The sequence below is a fragment of the Microcebus murinus genome, chromosome 16, assembly GCF_040939455.1.
Source record: "Microcebus murinus isolate Inina chromosome 16, M.murinus_Inina_mat1.0, whole genome shotgun sequence".
In the NCBI taxonomy this organism is placed as follows: Eukaryota; Metazoa; Chordata; class Mammalia; order Primates; family Cheirogaleidae; genus Microcebus; species Microcebus murinus.
Genome location: NC_134119.1, coordinates 32,584,109 through 32,603,319, shown reverse-complemented (window position 1 = coordinate 32,603,319; position 19,211 = coordinate 32,584,109). Strand labels below are relative to the sequence as shown.

The 19,211-nt window shown below is 49.4% G+C and overlaps 1 protein-coding gene and 1 non-coding gene across 2 annotated transcripts in view; one reads left to right on the top strand and one right to left on the bottom strand.

Moving 5' to 3' along the window:
- The first annotated feature begins 419 nt into the window (after positions 1-419).
- LOC105865891 (fer-1-like protein 4) overlaps positions 420-19,211 on the top strand; it is a 36,807-nt gene continuing 18,015 nt past the window's right edge. Inside the window, exons 1-21 of the mRNA XM_012754852.2 lie at positions 420-498; positions 778-833; positions 1,205-1,293; positions 1,388-1,487; positions 2,612-2,703; positions 2,888-2,929; positions 3,227-3,391; positions 3,905-3,965; positions 4,086-4,217; positions 4,459-4,521; positions 4,604-4,688; positions 4,952-5,111; positions 5,227-5,410; positions 5,494-5,680; positions 6,366-6,724; positions 7,096-7,204; positions 7,399-7,573; positions 7,667-7,787; positions 8,209-8,309; positions 10,202-10,289; positions 10,363-10,479. Of these exons, the coding sequence (XP_012610306.2) occupies positions 420-498; positions 778-833; positions 1,205-1,293; positions 1,388-1,487; positions 2,612-2,703; positions 2,888-2,929; positions 3,227-3,391; positions 3,905-3,965; positions 4,086-4,217; positions 4,459-4,521; positions 4,604-4,688; positions 4,952-5,111; positions 5,227-5,410; positions 5,494-5,680; positions 6,366-6,724; positions 7,096-7,204; positions 7,399-7,573; positions 7,667-7,787; positions 8,209-8,309; positions 10,202-10,289; positions 10,363-10,479 (2,565 nt within the window). The remainder of the gene's footprint in view (positions 499-777; positions 834-1,204; positions 1,294-1,387; positions 1,488-2,611; positions 2,704-2,887; positions 2,930-3,226; positions 3,392-3,904; positions 3,966-4,085; positions 4,218-4,458; positions 4,522-4,603; positions 4,689-4,951; positions 5,112-5,226; positions 5,411-5,493; positions 5,681-6,365; positions 6,725-7,095; positions 7,205-7,398; positions 7,574-7,666; positions 7,788-8,208; positions 8,310-10,201; positions 10,290-10,362; positions 10,480-19,211) is intronic.
- Positions 16,643-16,706, bottom strand: LOC142861485 (U7 small nuclear RNA). Its single transcript, XR_012912711.1, has one exon. It is a non-coding gene; the product is annotated as a U7 small nuclear RNA (small nuclear RNA).

Here is a 19,211-nt window from a genome sequence, read left to right as displayed (position 1 = left end):
ACACCCTGAACTGGGCATGGAGGATAGAAAGATGAACAAGAAGGAACAGAAGGCCCATGCCCTTGAGACGTCATAGGCTGGCAGGGAACAGACTGGGGTCCTGTCCTCTTCCCTTGCCCACCATATCATAGTTCCTACTCCACAAGGATCCAGGATGGAGACTGAAGCAGTCCTGCCAGCTTGTAGCTAGCTGGTGCAGGCAGGGAGGATTGAGGTAACTATAGGGACCCTACCCCCAACTCTCAGTCCCCTCCTCCCTCCCCACCCATGACCCCTAGGCTTGCTGCCTGTGTGTTTGACTAAAGGGCAGGGATTGCTGAACCTGCTGGATTAGTCCAGTGAGTCAGAGGCGATTCAGGTGGGCGGGCAGGTGGGCAGGAGGGCAGGCAGGCAAAGGGAGTGCCAGTGGCACTGGGACCATGGCTCTGACTGTGTGTGTGCGGCGACTAACAGGGCTGCCGGGCACCCACGATCGACAAGTGAAGCTCAGCTTCCGGGGTGAGGCTTGCAGGGGTGCTCTAAGGATTTTTGGAACTGCAGGGCTCTGGATCCTCCATTCCCCAGACCCTGAGCCCAAGCCCTCACCATCTTTACAGCCTGTCTCTTCTTTTTCCCTCAGCCTTGTATCTCAAACCCTCTGCCTCTTTTCTTCCCCATCTTCTGCCGTTCTTTAAGGGTGAATCCAGGAGGGACTGGACACTGGGCCAAGGGTGGGGAAGGAAAATGACTTTTTTAGGGGAAAGAGGCTAATAAATGACTAGTTTCAGTTCTGAGCAGGCTTTACCCAGAAAACAAGAAAAATTCGCTGTGGTCAAGAAGCAGATATTGGCGAGGTCAGTACAGTGGGTTCCTGGATGAGGAGAAGCTTGTCTGTTTACTATCAAGTCCATCCTGGAGTTAGGGGGCTCATACCTGGGTCTTGGGTGGTAAGGGCTCAATCTCAGGCTTGAAAGGTCAGACCCAGTTTAGAATAAGTCAGTTCTAAGACTGGGAGGATTAGTTCTTGATGGGTAGTCAGCCCCAGATCAGCCCTAACTTGAGTCAACCCCATGTTGTGGGAATCAGTTTCCAGTTTGGGAGATCAGTTCTGGAGTTATCTCCAAGTTTGGAGGGTCAGCTCCTGTTTCAGGGATGGGAATAGGCTCTGAGTTGGGGGTCAGTGCCAGCCCACCATTGGATGTCACAAGCTTCCTCCTATCCCTAGCTGTTCCATTGGCCCCACTATGGGGCTCCACTGGCTGGGGAGTGTCTGTCGGTGCAGGTAGTCAACTGTAGCCGCATGTTCAGCCCCAGGTGAGTAGGCCTGGAGGGACCAGAATGTAGGTGAGGCTGGGGATGGCTTGGTGCCATTCTCCTGGGTCACTCTTGCTCTATGCCACTCACCCAGGTCTCTGGGGACCCTGGTGATCTCCCTGCAGCAGCTACAGAATGCTGGGCATTTGGTGCTACGGGAAGCCCTGGTGGATGAGAATCTTCGAGTGTCCCAGGTGAGCCCCACCAGCCCCCAGCTGGCCTGAAAGTCCCATTTCTCAGAGGGGAAAACCCAAGACCCAGACAGGAGTGGTACCAAGGCCCCCCAGCCAGGGGGGCTGGAGTCAAGGATCAGGGGTCCCCCAAAGGCCTTTCCTGAGTCCCACATGGGCCAAGAACCAGATTCAGCTCTGAGGCCCAGGGTGTGGCAATGGGGCAGATAAGGAATTCTGTGCTGTGCCCTGACCCTGCAGCAGGCTCAATGCTTATGGGAGACAAAGATGAATCTGGTTGGATTTTCCTGGTGCTTCATGGAGGGTCATACAGCCCAGTAGACGTGGACCTGGTCTCAAATCTCAGGTCTGCCATTTCCTATGAGAACTTGAACAAGTTATTTAGCTGTTTTCTCAGTTACATAATGTGGAGTCATACAAAATGTTGAATTTTTCATTCAATCTGTCATCATTTGTTAAGCTCTTATTATAAGCCAAGTGCTGTGCTGGGCAGATTTGCCCTCTTGGAGCTCCCTATCTATAGAGGGAAGCAAACATTAAACAGATATTTACACAAATAAGTGTAAAACTGCAACTGGTGGTTGTTATGAAGGAGCTGGTAGAGGCTGGGAGAGTGTACAACATGTACAAACAGACCTATTTGGGAGTCAGAAAAGGTTCCCTGAGGAAGTAGTGCTTGAGCTTAGACCTGAAGGATGACAGGTGTTAACTAAGTAGGAGGGGAGAATGTTCCAGGCAGAGGAAAAGGCATATGCAAAACCCCCGTGCCCTGGTAGAACATAGCTGGGGTGCAGAACAGAAGCAGAATCCACGATGAGATGAAGCTGGAAAGGTTGGTGTGGCCAGACCATGCAGAATAATGAAGGCCACGGTCAGCAATTTCCAAGGTCAATGAGGGAACTTTGGAGTCAAGTTTGGCACACTCAAGAAGTAACTTGCACATGGTAAGTTCTTAACAGGTTTTGAGTAGTCAGCATTATTAATTATCAGAGAAGAATCACAAGGTACCATAGATGCAGGTCAGGAGGGTCTCTGTTTATGGATGAAATAAAAGACATTGTTCTTGGGCCTCTCTTAGCCCCAGGGCAGTTAGATGGGACTCTGGGGCGCACTGTGTCTGGTTTTAGATCCAAGTGGAACTTGACCTGAAGTACCAGCCCCCAGAGGGCGCTACTGGAACCTGGGCAGAGGAGGACTTTGGGGCACTTGTCTCTGACAGGTAACTGCCATCCCCTCCAGCAACCTAAGCAAGGCCTGGTGGCCCCATCCCAGGCAGGCCCTGGAAAGGGAGAAGTGGTACCCAATTCCAATCTGGATCTACCAGTACTGTGACCCTTGGACATGGACTGACTGGGTAGTCAGGCCTGTTTCTGTCTCACTCTTTTGGTTTCTCCTCCTCCCAGTTCGGAACTGATCATCCCCAATGTGGGCTTCCAGGAGCTGGAGTAAGTGTGGGAAGGATGACCTGAGGTCAATGGGGTCAGTCTTGGGGTTAGAAGCCAGTGATGTGGGGTCAGCCCCAGGGTCTGGGATCAGTAATGAATCAGTTCTAGGGTCAGAGATCAATCCTAGAATTAGGGATCAATTCTGGAATTAGAGGGGTCCCAGGATTAGGGCTCTGTCCTGGGATCAGTGGGGTCAGTCCAAGGGTCAGGGGTCAGTCCTAAGGTCCAGGAAATTGAGGGATCCCCAGAGATGGGTGATAGGTTCCAGACATGTCCCTTGAGGGCCTTTCCTATCAGGCCTGGGGAGGCCCACCTGGAGCGTCGGGCAGTGGCTTTGGGCCGTAGGCTAGCTCGAGGCCTAGCCCAGCAGGATGACGAGGACAACGAGCTGGAGCTGGAGCTGGAGCTGGAGGATGAGCCTGATGTGGAGCTTTCTGGGGTTGTGTTCAGCCCCCTCAAGAGGTAACTTACACTCATGGCATGCCTGCTCCCACACCCTACCAGTGAGTCAGTCTGTCTGCTCACACATACAGACCCACGCCCTTCTACCCTCACAAACACAGGGCCCCAGGGTATGTGGGAAGGGGTCAAGGGTCACTTGCCCATAGGCATAGACACTGCTATGTTCATGCATGCACACAGTTACACGGGCTCACACACATGCAGGTGATGGAAGCTTGATGACAGCAAAGAATTTTGTCCCTTTTGTTCACTGCAGTGTCCCAGAGCCTAAGGCAGTGATTGCACATAGTAGGTGCTCAATAAATCTTTGTTGAGTGAATGACTGGTTTCAGGGCTCCAGGAATGGGTCAAATTCTGGGTGCAGGGTTGAGATGGAGGCAACAAGGCAAGACCTGAAGGACTCAATCTAAAAGTTCAGAGGGAGAAGAAATCTCATCCCCAGCACCATGCAAGTGTCTGTGTGTGTGAGTGGGGAGGGAGCCAAGTGACAGCTGACCTTAAGCCTCTCCACAGCCGAGCCCGGGGCCTGGCCCGCGGGGATCCCTTCCAGGTGTCCAGAGCACAAGACTTCCAGGTACTGTTCTTTTTCCGGGCCCTAAAACGTGGGAAGCACCCACTGTTCTGAGAGTACACATGTTCCTCCCCCTGCCCAGGCAGGTATGCCTTCCTTTCCTCTACCTTCTGCACCCCTCAGGTGGGCGTCACCGTGCTGGAGGCCCAGAAACTGATGGGAGTCAACATTAACCCGTACGTGGCTGTGCAGGTTGGGGAGCAGCGCCGAGTGACTGCCACACAACGTGGGACCAATTGCCCCTTCTACAACGAGGTGGGCACGACCAGGGAAGAGGGCGGGCCTGAGAGAAGGGGCGGGCCCCAGATAGGAACTGTCCCTGAGGGGGCGTGGCCTGGGTGGAACTGAGCCCACGGATGTGCAGGGGCTGGAGGGAAAGGTTGCAGTGAGGCGCTGTGGGGGGCTGGGGAAGGAGGGCGTTCTCTCTGCCAGAGAGTGGCGAAAGCTGGCGTGAGCTCTTCACATCTAACCTTCTCTCCCCACTGCTACAACCCAGTACTTCTTGTTCGAATTTCATGAGACCCGGCTTCACCTCCAAGACTTGCTGCTGGAGATCACGGTGAGGGGGGTAAGGGTGAGAGGTTTCATTCAGCGAAGGGGGGGACACAACAGCTTCAGGACTAACCCCACCTCTCTCTTAGGCTTTCCATTCGCAGACCCTCCCCTTTATGGCCACTCGGATAGGCACCTTCCGGATGGACCTGGGCATCATCTTGGACCAGCCAGGTACCAAACCCTTCCCTTACTAAGACTCATCTGCAGGGACAAGGACCGCAGAAATTGACCGTCTGGGTAGGGACTCTGCGCCGAACCCTGCACATTAACTTCTGAGACCTCCAGCTCCCGCAAAGGCTGAACTCCGCATTCCCGCTGCTCCCTGCTGAGCCAGACGGGAACGGGGCATTGTCCCACACTCCGATTGCAGCCTTAGGACCACCTCGTGCATCCTGCCGGTCTCCCCTGACTCTTGGCCCGCCCCTGCCGCGCAGATGGCCACTTCTACCAGAAATGGGCTCCGCTGCATGACCCCCAGGACACCCGCGCTGGGACCAAAGGCTTCGTCAAGGTCACCTTGTCCGTGAGAGCACGCGGGGACCTGCCCCCTTCACTGCCACCCCCGGGCCCAGGGTCCAGTTCGGACATCGAGAAGTGAGCTGGGGTGAGGTGGGGAGGGGAGACTGGGAACCGCGTGGCCTCTGGGGCGCAGAGAAGGGGAGGGGCCGAGGCTCCAGCCACCCCGCTTCCCAGCGCCGCCCTACCCTAGGAACCTGCTCCTGCCGCGCCGGGTGCCTGCAGAGAGGCCGTGGGCGCGGCTCCGCGTGCGCCTGTACCGCGCGGAGGGCCTTCCCGCGCTGCGCCTGGGGCTGCTGGGCAGCCTGGCCCGCGCCCTGCACGACCAGCGCGTCCTCATGGAGCCCTACGTGCGGGTGTCTTTCCTGGGGCAGCAGGTGAGCCCCCCGCGTCCTACCCTCCCGCGGCTGAGACCCCGATCCCGCGCCGACCCCGCCGCCTGTCTTCGCCGCCGCCTTAGGGCGAGACGTCGGTGTGCGGCGCGGCGCCGGCGCCCGAGTGGAACGAGCAGCTGAGCTTCGTGGAGCTCTTCCCGCCGCTGACGCGCGGCCTCCGTCTGCAGCTGCGGGACGACGCGCCCCTTGTCGATGCGGCTCTCGCCACGCACGTGCTGGACCTGAGGCAGATCTCCCACCCCGGCCGCGCGGGTGAGCGCTTCTAGCCTCTGACCTGAGTCCGGCCCCGCGGCAAACTCCACCTCGACTCGCCCGTGCCCCCTCCCAGTCGCGCCGTAGGTCCCATTCCCGACCGCAAACTTCATCCTCAGGACCCAGCTCTGTTTAGGAAGTCCTGTCCACTCCACACAACAAAAAAACAAACAAGCAAACAAACACCCCAAACCAAAAATACTGCTCCAAAACCGGCCCTGGCCTCTGGAGCCTCACCTGTCACCCCCAGACTGTGAACCCCACCCTCAGCTTAGCCTCTGTTGACAAAATTCTGACCACAGCTGCATGTCCAGTAATCATTCCAGCCCTGCCCTTCCTACAGATTTGCACGCACTGAAAGAAGCCGGCCCACCCATGTCCACTTACCCCAGCCCCTTGCCGCTCACAGCTGCGCCCCAATCCTGACTCCACCTCCAGGGCTCGGCCCAAGAGCCCCTGGTCTTCCCAGTCCTCCCACCCTGTCTTCAGTATAGTGCCTCAGGGAGCTGAGCTGGTTTAGTGCCCCCAGGTCGTGCTTCAGGACAGTGCATCTGCAGCCGGGCCCCTCCCCAGCTCCCACTTTCCAAGGACTTGGAGGTGATAAGGGTGTGGTTCATAGAACCCACTGACCTAGAACCCACTTGCCTCCTGCTCCCCTCCAAAACACTGTTCTTCTTCCCCACAGCGGGGTTTAACCCCACCTTCGGCCCGGCCTGGGTGCCTCTCTATGGCTCACCGCCCAGTGGGGGGCTCCGGGATGGTCTTCAAAGTCTCAATGAAGGCCTTGGCCAAGGCATTTGGTTCCGTGGCCGCCTTCTGGTGGCTGTGTCCATGGAGGTGTTAGAAGGGAGAGCTGAACCTGAGCCTCCTCAGCCCCAACAGGGGTCCATGTTGTCACGGCTCACACGAAAGAAGAAGAAAGCCAGGCAGGGTCAGGCCCCACCTGGGGTTCCACAGCACGTGGCCGCCAGCCACAGCGCTGCCAGGCCTGAGATTCCTAGTGCGATGGAGGTGGAGGTGGAGGAGCTGCTGCCACTGCCAGAGGTGGGGGCTGGGGTTTAGCAGAGGGGGCTGGGCCACTTTCAGCTCTGGAGGGGGTAATCCACTTCCAGACATTAAAACACCATGAAGGGGGTCTCAATTTGGGGGCTTGGGTGAAGAGTGCAGTATGTGTATGCTTGAGTGTATGTACACATGTTGGGGGATGGAGGGCTGCCCAATTAAGGGGGGACCAGAGAGGACCAATCCCCAGGGCCAATGCCCCCGGGCTGCAAGGGGCAGAGAGGGAGGTAGGATACCTGAAGTCACCTCTAGGCCTTGGTTGCAATGTCCTTCTGTGGGCATTGTGGCCATGCATAGTGCCTGCTGCTCCCTGGGAGGGTGAGGGCTGACTCCAGCCTAACTCCCTTCCTCAGAACGCCCTGGCGCCCTGTGAAGATTTCCTGCTCTTTGGTGTGCTTTTCGAGGCCACCATGATTGATCCTGCTGTGGCCTCCCAGCCCATCAGCTTCGAGATTTCCATTGGTGTGTGGCCCAGCCGACTCCCTGAGGGTCATGTTTTGAGGGTGGTCACTCTTGTTTCAGACTTTAGGTCCCTGGAAAGGGCTGTTGACCTTCAGTAAGGGGTGGGTTCTGACCTCGATTGAGGCAGAGGTGGTTGAGGGGAGGGGTCTGACTCTCAGCCTGGCACCCGCTGACCCTTGCTGCTCCTGGGGTAGGTCAAGCGGGCCGCCAGGAGGAGCAATTGGGCCGAGGGTCCAGGGCCAGGGAGGGAACTGAGGGCACACTGGTGGAGGCCCAGCCTCTGCTGAAGTCAGACTCCGGAGCCGGGCTGGAGGAGGAGGAGGAGCTGGGAACCCCTGCTCAGCGGCCTGAGCCCATGGATGGCAGCGGGTGAATGCTCCTGGTGGCTGGAAGGAGGGTGTTGGGAGGTCCCCAAAGACCCAAAATGCCCCTCAAGCCTCTGCTTCTCTCCGCCCCACCCAGGCCATACCTGTGCTTGCCCCTTCGTCACCGCAAGCCATGCGTGCACGTGTGGAGCCGCTGGGAGGATCACACATGGCGCCTGCACAGCAGCAACTGTGTGCGCAAAGTGGCCGAGAGGCTGGTGAGGGCAAGGCTGGCAACCGCAGGGAGACACTGTGCTATAGGGACACTGAGGACACTGAGGCCTGTGAAGGGAGCTCTGAAGCAGGGCTAATGGGCACAGCACTAGGGAGCTGGCACCTTGTTGGTGCAAGGTCAGGGATGGGGGAGGCCAAAAAAGCACAGCTTTTGGGCCAACTGAGGAAGCCAAAAGTCGTGGTATGACAGAGATTCAGAGTTGCTGGACCCAGCAAGGGTTGACTGAAGGAGGCAGATGGAGCTACTGGGGGCTGGGCCAGTAGGGAACTAGAAAGATGGAACCACCACCCGAATGGAGCCAAAGGAGGGCGAGCCAAGAGATGCGGTAGGGAGTGGGGTGGGTGGGGGTGTGGTCTACAAGAATCAGGATTAGGGACCCTCAAGACTCTCTACCCTCTACCCAGGACCAGGGGCTGCAGGAGGTTGAGACACTACAACGAAGGCCGGGGCCAGGTGCCTGCACACGGCTCAAGCAGGCACTGGAAGAGCTGGTGGCTGGGAGCAGGTGAGCCAAGAGCCAGCCCTGTTGCTTCCTGTCCCCGGCCAACTTGGGGTGGTGTGATGGAGACTCATGATGACTGTCTGGACCCAAGGGTGCAGCTGCGTTTGCTTAGCACTTTATGGAATATTGGAAAGGAGACTGTTCCTATCAAGGGAGATTGGTGGAGATTATTGGAGGTTAGACCACCCCCAGATCCTCTGGTGCTTGGGCTGTCTTCCATCTCCTTTCCCACACTCTTAGAGGCTCATACATACTGTTCTATCTCCTCAAACCTCCTTTCCTACTCTCCTGCACACTTGTTTCAGCTAATGACCTTCTCTCCTACTTCCTGAGAAAACAGCAGCCTCACCTTCCCCCACCCAGGCCACCACCCTGCAGCCCCTGCATCCATCTGCACTCCTTCCTTCCTGCTACAGTGGAGGAGGTGTCCCTGCTCCAATAGTCACAGCTGTGATATTTTTTTGGGGGGGCGGGGGGACAGAGTCTCACTCTGTTGCCCCAGCTAGAGTGCCATGGCATCTACCTAGCTCACAGCAACCTCAAACTCCTGGGCTCAAGCGATCCTCCTGCCTCAGCTTCCTGAGTAGCTGGGATTACAGGCATGCCCCACCAGGCCTGGCTAATTTTTTCTATTTTTGGAGATGGGGTCTCGCTCTTGCTCAGGCTGATCTCAAACTCCTGAGCTCAAATGATCTGCCAGCCTTGGCCTCCCAGAGTGCTAGGATTACAGGTGTGAGCCACTGTGCCCGGCCTACAGCTGTGATGTTGATTTCATCTCCTCTCACCTACCATAGGATTGAGCTCTGCAATTGTCCTTTCTATCCTGTGTCATCAACTGGTCCCTAGTTGCTAAGTCATTGCTGTAACCACATAAACATGCTCTAGTCGCTTTCATCTTTGACTTTCACTCCCTGAATTCCATAACCTGCTTTAGGTACTTAAGTGTTTTTCTGATCCTCTTCTCAAAAGAGTTATTGGTTTCTTTATTCAATAAATATTTATGGCATTTACTATGCCAGACACTGTTTTAGGCACACAAATAACAGTGGAAAAGCGTTCCTGCTCATAAAAATCCCAGAAGCTTACATTCTGGTGTGGGGAGTGTGAAGGGGGATGGGTGGAGACACAAATGATAATCATGTGAACAGAGAGATAGAAATATAAGTAGGATAAGGATAAGTGTTAATGGAGAAAAAAAAGCAAGGATGTGTTAAAGAGAGGTGTTGCAGTTTTAGGAGGGGTATGGAGGGGAGGCCTCTGTGAAGGTGTGACATGAAGATGGAGCAAACCATATCTGCAAGGATGTTCCAGGCAGAGGGGACAGCATGTGCAAAGGCCCTGAGGTAGAAGCATGCTTGGTGTGTTTGAGGCAGAACAAGGGAACCAGTGTGACTGCAGCAATGTGAGCAGAGTAGATGAGGCTGGAGGGGATATAGGAAGGAGGATGATTCTGTTGGGCAGATCATGTGGGAGCCTCTTAGGGCATTGTAATGACCTTGGCTTCTACTCTGAGTGAGATGAATAGCCATTGAAGGTTTTTTTTTTCTTCCAAATCATCATCTGCAAGTACGTAGACAGTTTTGAAAAGGAAAGAGATATAGTCTAACATATATTTATCCTTTAAAAGGACCAGTGGGGGAGGGATGGTGTGAGAGAAGAAGCAGGGCGATTACTAAAGAGGGCATAATGATAAACCAGGTGATAGAGGTAGATGAACTGATGGTTGCCATGGAGATGAGCGGCAGGAATGGATTCAAGAGAAACTGCAGCTGGTGGCACCTCATCCGAGCACCGGACTGAGAAGGCTGTGAGGGAGGCTGGGGTGGGACGCCTGCTCCGAGGGAAGTGGCCCCACTGGTCAGCACTCTCTCCTTTGACTCCCACCTGTTGTGCAGACAGTTTTGCCACGGTGCTGAGCGCAGGACAATGACTCGGCCCAACACCCTGGATCGATGCCGAGGGAAACTGCTCGTGCACAGCCTGGTAAGGGCCTGGGGAGGGAGTCAGGGGCACCGGGCTGGGGCCCTCCACTCATGGTCTCCTCTTGGCCTTCCAGAACCTGTTGGCAAAGCAAGGACTGCGGCTTCTCCGGGGCCTGAGACAGGGCAATGTGCAAAAGAAGGTGGCATTGGCCAAGAAGCTCATGGCAAAACTGCGCTTCCTGGCTCAGGAGGTAATTCCTCACCTAACCCATTTCCCTACCCTGGGTGCCTCTTTCCCTAAGCCTTTTGACCATTATGGAGGCCTCTCAGCTGTGTGATGTAACATTTGTTCTTTGGAATGATGCCAGGGCTGGGACTATCAGAATCCCAGGTTTTGGCACCAAAGATGTCAGCGTGGGAGTCTGCCCTTGGTTCTTGGTGTGCTCTTGGCCGAAGAATGACTAGACACACCAAAGTATTAATATCAAGTCTGGACTATTATCCTAGGACTATTATCCTCTGACTCCTTTCTTGGAAAAATCACCAGCAAGGCCAATATGAGAGAGTAACCTCAGGCTGGGAGCAGTTTCACAAGAATAGCTTTTTATTGTAGAACTATAGTCCTGTCTCCACAAGTGGGGAGAGACAGACCAACTCAATGACTGACCCACTCATTTCCTTCTGACTTCTCGGATTGTTTCCTTTTATTAGCCCATTCTGGAGGAGGACTCTTAGGAGGTGTAGGACATTATCAAATGATCAACAAGTGTCCTCAAAATTCCATCTGCATATATAAGCCCCCACCAAGAAAGCCCACCTGGGGGTGGTGAACCACAATGCGGATTCAAGCTAATGGCATATTAATTACCCTTAGGTTACTCTAGGTCACTTTCTAAATCTTATTCTGCCTGGGCTGGGGAATTGCTAGATTGAGAAAACATTCCCCCCTTCCCCAGGTGTAGCAGTTGCTCGGGATAGGATTAAAGGAGGGACAACACTAAAATGGAGTGCCTGCCCTTATCCATCTTCAAAGGTAGAACAATTGCTCAAAATAGCGTCAAAACAGGGAGCCTGTGTCCCGAGAAAAGCCGGAGATCCTAACTATGTACCGGTACCTGACAGGACCTGTTGCTTTGGGTACAGGGCCAAGCTCTGTTTGGATTAGCTAAGGGTGAGGATGAGAGTTCTGGGGCCCAGCAGCGATCTAGTGAACATTCAGGATCTCTTTGGATGAAGAGTTGAGAGTAAGCTTCCTTGGGCCTGACCTCCCTGGTCTGAAGTGCTGAGTGTGACACGTGTGATAGGTGAGGGGAGTTCACATGTTTGGAACGCTTTCCCTGCTAAGCATCTGCGTTGTTGTCTTGTGTGATCCTTCCAACAACCTTGGGAAGAGGTTACCCCATTTGACAGAGCAGAAACCAAGGCTTCGAGAGAGAAAGTGACTGGTCCACCATGCTGCAGCTGGTTAAGTAGCAGAGCTAGAATTCAAAGCCAGTTCTACTGACTTAGTTCTCTGAAGCGCAGGGTGTTTAGACTGCTGGGGCCAGTATGTTCTCAAAGAGTGAGGAATTAGATTTTGGCCTCAGACCTTGAAGAATAAGCTGGAGTTTCAAAAGCAAAAAAGAATGAATAACATATGCAAAGATCCAGAATTGGGAGGCCTGGGCAGACAGGAGACAGAGTTTTGGAAGGAGAGACAGGTGATATTATTAATATATTGAATTTTAATGCAAAATTGCTTTTAAATTTGTAATAAAAACCTCCTGTCAGCTGACATTTAAAATTCTTATGATATAAATATGTGTACTTAAGTAATATAGTTTGGTTTTGCTGTTTTTCAAACTTTCTATTATTTTACTTTCATATTATATTATTTTGTGTTTTTGGCTTAACATTGTGAGTTTTATCCATATCATTGCATGTAGCTGTAATTTGTCAATTTTAATTGCTGTATAATATTCCTCTGCATTCATATACTGTAATTTACTTATCCACCATACTGTTGATGGATATGTGAGTTGTTCCCAAAGGGCAGAGATTAGAAACGATACTTCCAAGACTATTTTTGTACATGTCCTAGTGTGCAAGGGCAAGAATTTCTCTATGGCTGGTGGTTCTCAAACTTTTTGGTCTCAGGACTCCTTTATACCCTTAATAATTATTGGGGATCTCAAGGAGCTTTTGTTTATATAGCTTATATTCTTTGATATTTACCATTATATAAATTAAACCTGAAAAAATTTTAAACCTTGAAAACAAAAAATTATGTATTCATTTAAAATAATAGGAGTAAGCCCATTGCCTGTTAACATAAGTAACATTTTTATGAAAAATAGCCATATTCTCCAAAAAGAAAATCTGTAATGATAAAAGAGGCATTGTTTTACATTTTTTGCAAATGTCTGGCAGGGAAATTTTTATACTCTTCTATATTAAAATTCATTGCTCTATCTTGCCCTTTGAATGGGTCTCCTATCCTTGCATGATCATGCATAATAAGATCATTTGAAACCATCATGCATAGGTCAGTTGGAAATTTGGTTCACTGACTTATGTAGATCTTCCAAATGTTGACATATTTTGTTATTTTGAAATATCACATTCATTAATATCACCTCCAATCTCATTAGAAAAATCTTTAAGTATTGGGAAGGAAGCTGTCAGGCTCACAATGGCAGATATAATTTTTCTGAAATTCTAATTTTCTCTTGTTTTGTTCTTGATTTTAGAGAGAAAGCTTTCCATTCTTTCACTACTAAGTGTGATGTTTAGCTGTGTTTTTTATATATGCCCTTTATCAGATTGATAAAGTGTGAGCCACTGTGCCCAGCCCGATTTTAGTCTTTTTAAATTTGCTGTTTTGTGTCCTAACATATAGTCTATCCTGAAGAATGTTTCATGGGTGCTTGAGTAAGATGTGTATTCTGGGCCAGGCGCGGTGGCTTACGTCTATAATCCTAGCACTCTGGGAGGCTGAGGTGGGCGGATTGCTCAAGGTCAGGAGTTCGAAACCAGCCTGAGTGAGAGCGAGACCCCGCTCTTTCTACTATAAATAGAAAGAAATTAATTGGCCAACTAATATATGTAGAAAAAATTAGCCGGGCATGGTGGTGTGTGCCTGTAGTCCCAGCCACTCAGGAGGCTGAGGCAGGAGGATCGCTTGAGCCCAGGAGATTGAGGTTGCTGTGAGGTAGGCTTACACCATGGCACTCTCTCTAGCCTGGGCAACAAAGTGAGACTCTGTCTCAAAAAAAAAAAAAAAAGATGTGTATTCTGCTATCATGGTGGAGTGTTCTAACATGTGTCTCTTAGGTCTACTTGGTTAGTACTGTTCAAGTCTTCTATTTCCTTAATGATATTCTATATAGATGTCGTATTCACCATTGAAAGTGGTATATAGAAATCTCCAATTACTATTGTAGAGCTGAATACCTGACATCACATTTTTAATTTCTCTTATTTCCAGTCGGTTCCAGTTTTCACATGTTTGCTAGAATCACCCATCTTTTAACTCCTGTGTACTTTCCCCACTAGATCCTTTAGAATTTTTATCATTGTTATTTTAATGTCCCTGCCTAATAATTCCAACATCTGGATTATCTCTGTAACTACTTCTGTTGATTATTTCCTCTCTTGACCATGAGTGACATTTTTTGCTTTTCCTATGTCTTGTGATTTTTTTTTTATTATAGGTCTAGATTTTTGTATAAAAGAACACTAAAGTTGGCCGGGCGCGGTGGCTCACGCCTGTAATCCTATCTCTCTGGGAGGCCGAGGCGGGCGGATTGCTTGAGGTCAGGAGTTCGAAACCAGCCTGAGCAAGAGGGAGACCCCGTCTCTACTATAAATAAAAACTAATTGGCCGACTAATATATATAGAAAAAATTAGCCGGGCATGGTGGCACATGCCTGTAGTCCCAGCTACTTGGGAGGCTGAGGCAGCAGGATTGCTTGAGCCCAGGTGTTTGAGGTTGCTGTGAGCTAGGCTGACGCCATGGCACTCACTCTAGCCTAGGCAACAAAGCGAGACTCTGTCTCAAAAAAAAAAAAAAAAAAAAGAACACTAAAGTAAATAATATATCTCCAGGAAGTGGCATTTTCCTTTTTACCTCAGGCCTCTGGAGTGAGAGCTGAGTCATTATGCTTTGTATTTGAACTGGGCTTTGTTGTGGATTTGGTTTGGTTGGTTCAGTTCATCAACGACTTCAAATGTTTTGATAGTAGAATCCAGGACTCTTGCATCCTGGCCTAAAATTGAGGACTAGCAATATTCCAGAAATCTGACTTTTGTTCACACCCAAACTGCCAACTTTCTGACTGTAGGGAGATCTCTCCTTGCTTTACAGACCTCCTGCCAGGTTTTTGGCTTATAGGGGCATTTTCTTTCTCTTCAATTCTGCTTCCTTCCCTCTGCATCTGGGGGGATATCTTTCCTCCCTGCTTTCCCTCCCCTGGCCTTTGGAGGGTCCCTTCCACATTCTGTGAAAATCTAGAATGCATCAGAGGGTTTCTCTTGGCTGAGCTGAACCTGCAGCATTTGCTAGCTGAAAGCTTGTCGAGGGAGTTTTCCCTCAGCCTTCTTGCCTCACCCTCAGCCTTCAAAAGCTGAAATCCCAGAAAACCATCAATGGATTTCTTTTATTTATTTATTTATTATTTATTATTATTATTTTTTGAGACAGAATCTCACTTTGTTGCCCAGGCTAGAGTGAGTGCCTAGCTCACAGCAACCTCACACTCCTGGGCTCAAGCAATCCTTCTGCCTCAGCCTCCCGAGTAGCTGGGACTACAGGCATGCGCCACCATGCCCGGCTAATTTTTTTCTATATATATTAGTTGGCCAATTAATTTCTTTCTATTTATAGTAGAGACAGGGTCTCCCTCTTGCACAGGCTGGTTTTGAACTCCTGACCTCGAGCAATCCACCTGCCTGGGCCTCCCAGAGTGCTAGGATTATAGGTATGAGCCACTGTGCCCGGCCTATTATTTATTTATTTTGACACATGGTGTCACTCTATTGCCCAGGCTAGAGTGCAGTGGTGTCATCATAGTTCACTGTAACCTCAAACTCCTGGGCTTAAACAATCCTCCTGCCTCAGCCTCCTGAGTAGCTGGGACTACAGATAACCCTCCATGATGCTCAGCTAATTTTTCTATTTTTTGCAGAGCCGCAGTCTCCCTCTTGCTCAAGCTGGTCTCAAAAAAAACTCCTGGCCTCAAGCAATCCTCCCACCTTGGCCTCCCAATGTGCTAGGGTTACAGGTGTGAGCCAGATGGAGTTCTTTTTTATTTCGTGAGACAGAGTCTAACTCTGTTGCCTGGACTAAAGTGCTGTGGCGTCAGCGTAGCTCATAGCAACATCAATCTCCTGGGCTCAAGTGATCCTCCTGCCTTAGCCTCCCAAGTAGCTGGGACTACAGGCATGTGCCACCATGCCTGGCTAATTTTTTCTATATATATTAGTTGACCAATTAATTTCTTTCTATTTATAGTAGAAACGGGGTCTTGCTCTTGCTCAGGCTGGTTTCGAACTCCTGACCTCGAGCAATCCACCACCTCAGCCTCCAAGAGTGCTAGGATTACAGGCGTGAGTCATGACGCCTGGCCCTAATCTGTTTTATTTTAGACATTTTGATTGGTATATAATGGTAAGTCATTGTATTAATAGTTTTGTGTTTCCCTAGTGGCTAAGTGGTTTTGAGCTTTCTCTTGTGCTTGTTTGCCATTCACATATCTTTTGTGCAGTGTTTGGTTTTATTTTGTTTTGATTCTGGCTATTTAGACCACCTTAGAATTGTGCAGTGTTTTTCATAGTTTTGCCAATTTTAAAAATTGAACTGTTTGGGCCGGGCGCTGTGGCTCACGCCTGTAATCCTAGCTCTTGGGAGGCCGAGGCGGGCGGATTGCTCAAGGTCAGGAGTTCAAAACCAGCCTGAGCAAGAGCGAGACCCCGTCTCTACTATAAATAGAAAGAAATTAATTGGCCAACTGATATATATATAAAAAAAATTAGCCGGGCATGGTGGCGCATGCCTGTAGTCCCAGCTACCCGGGAGGCTGAGGCAGAAGGATCACTGGAGCCCAGGAGTTTGAGGTTGCTGTGAGCTAGGCTGACGCCACGGCACTCACTCTAGCCTGGGCAACAAAGCGAGACTCTGTCTCAAAAAAAAAAAAAAAAAAAAAAAAAAAAAAAAAAAAAAAAAAAAAAAAAAAATTGAACTGTTTGCAATCAAATTACTTTTCTATAAAAGCTGCAAAAAAAAAAAATTGAACTGTTTGGTTTCTAATTATTGAATTATAGGTGTTTAAAAATATATATGCTAGATACCAGTCATTTGTCAGATATATACTTTTATATATATTTTCTTCCATTCTGTGGCTTGCTTTTCATTTTCTCATTGATGATTTTTTTTTAATGGTGTCTTACGGTGAGGACTGGAAAACCTGCTAGACAAATTCTGAAAGAGCTGTAACACTTAATGGTGATTTTTTTTTTTTTTGAAACAGAGTCTCACTTTGTTGCCTAGGCTGGAGCGAGTGCCGTGGTGTCAGCATAGCTCACAGCAACCTCAAACTCCTGGGCTCAAGCAATCCTTCTGCCTCAGCCTCCAGAGTAGCTGGGACTACAGGCATGCGCCACCATGCCCGGCTAATTTTTTCTATATATATTAGTTGGCCAATTAATTTCTTTCTATTTATAGTAGAGACGAGGTCTCGCTCTTGCTCAGGTTGGTTTCAAACTTCTGATCTCAAACGATCCACCCGCCTCGGCCTCCCAGAGAGCTAGGATTACAGGCATGAGCCACCGCGCCCGGCCTAGTGGTGATTTTTGATGACCAGAATGTTGAAGTTTGATGAAATGTTATTTATCTAATTTTTCTTTTATGTTTGTCTTCTATTACCTGTGTGGGAAGCCTTCACCTATTTCCAAGCTACAAAGATGTTCTCCTATGCTGTACTCTAAAGGCATATGGGTTTAGATTTTTTTGTTTTTGTTTTTTTGGCTTTTTTTTAGAGACAAGATCTCTGTCACCTAGGCTGGAGTGCAGTGGTACAATTGGAGCTCACTGTATTTTTTTCTGTAGAGATGGAGTCTTGCTATGTTGCTAAGGCCTCAAGTGATCCTCCTGCCTTGGCCTCACAAACTGCTGGGATTACAGTCATGAGCCAATGCATCCAGCCTGTTTTGGCTTTTTACTTGAAAATCAGAAGACTGTATAAGTGTCTCTACTAAATTTTAAATTTTATACTTTTCATTTCTTTAAGTCCTATTTTTTTCACATCCACTGTTATTTTCACACTTACTTATTCCCAGTAAAGTTTCTTTCGTTTAGTTTTGTTTACATATAGTAAGCAGAGTTGTTTTTTATAAAGTTAGATGATTCCAATAATACTCTCTTTTTTTGGTTTGATATTGCTATTTCTGCTGTTTCCTTTTGTGCTTAGTTGCTTTTGGCTGTGAATTGCTCATTATAGTTTCCTTATAAAATAATTTGTGGGAATTCTTTGAGTCTTGGAATAAAGGCACATATTTTCCAGAAAGCATTTGACTTTGTTTCTGCCTTAGATCACCTTATACTACAGTCTGATGTTTAGAAATATCTAGGCTTGTGAAAAAGTCAGTTTGTGCTTATGTTTTTCAGAAACAATTTCTAACTGTTCTATCCAGCCAGGCAACTTTCCTTATAGATCCCAGGGTAGTAAGAGAGGAGGCAGCTTTATTTATGGGTAGCCTTTATCCTGAAGGCATAATTTCTTGGGTTCCTAACTTTCAGAGAGGGGAGAAATCTCCTATTAGACTCCTGTCCTGAGTGGGATCTGAGCTCTTTAGTTTGTCTTTACTCACTGGTAGGTCATGAAAAGCTCAGGTTTGCCAGGTTTGGCAAATGCCCTTATGGCAAAAATGGCTTAAATGTTCTACTAACCTCCCTGGGTTCCCATCATCATTTAGAGTTTGGTCTGATAATTCTTGACTCTTATACTCATTGCTGCATTTGATAAAATATTTAAAACTATTTTACCCAGACTTTAGTTGTTTTTGGTGAGAAGTAGGTTTTAATTTCTAGCTCATATTTGTGGAAATGGAAGTCTGGGATGATTTTTTTTTTTTTTGATTTATGCAAGGTCATTTCATGGGATGATGTTTTTTTTTTGTTTTTTTTTTTTGAGACAGAGTCTCGCTTGTTGCCCAGGCTATAGTGAGTGCTGTGGCATCAGCCTAGCTCACAGCAACCTCAAACTCCTGGGCTCAAGTAATCCTTCTGCCTCAGCCTCCCGAGTAGCTGGGACTACAGGCATGTGCCACCATGCCCGGCTAATTTATATATATATATATTAGTTGGCCAATTAATTTCTTTCTATTTATAGTAGAGACGGGGTCTCGCTCTTGCTCAGGCTGGTTTCGAACTCTTGACCTCGAGCAATCCGCCCACCTCGGCCTCCCAGAGTGCTAGGATTACAGGCGTGAGCCACCGCGCCGGCCTGGGATGATGTTTTGAAAGGGGAAGGAGAGGGTCAGATTTGTGCTTTGGAGAGATCAGTTCTAGCTGTGTTTTTTTTCCCCCCTTATTCAATGATATTTGAAGTCCTACTATGTGCCAGGCTCTATAGTAGGCCCTGGGGATCCAGCCCCTTGCACTTTAGGGTCCTCTCTTCTAGTAAAGGAGACAGACTATACATCTGTAAATGAGAAAGAATAATTATGATCCATAGGAACTGCTAAGAAAGATGTTACAGAGACTGAGAACCTGCTTGGAGAAGGTGGTCTGGCAATTAAAACTGAGACCCAGAGGATGGGGAGGAGCCAGCCATTCATGGTAGAGAATGGGCTGGAAGGGAGGACCAAAGCTGGAAGCCTGATTAGGAGGCTGTGAGAAGAGTGAGGAAGGGAGAGGAGTGGGAAACTGGCAGGACTTGGGAATTGGCTGTTGGGGGAGAAGCGTGCCACCAGCTCAGGCATGTGGCTGACATGAATGGGCATTTG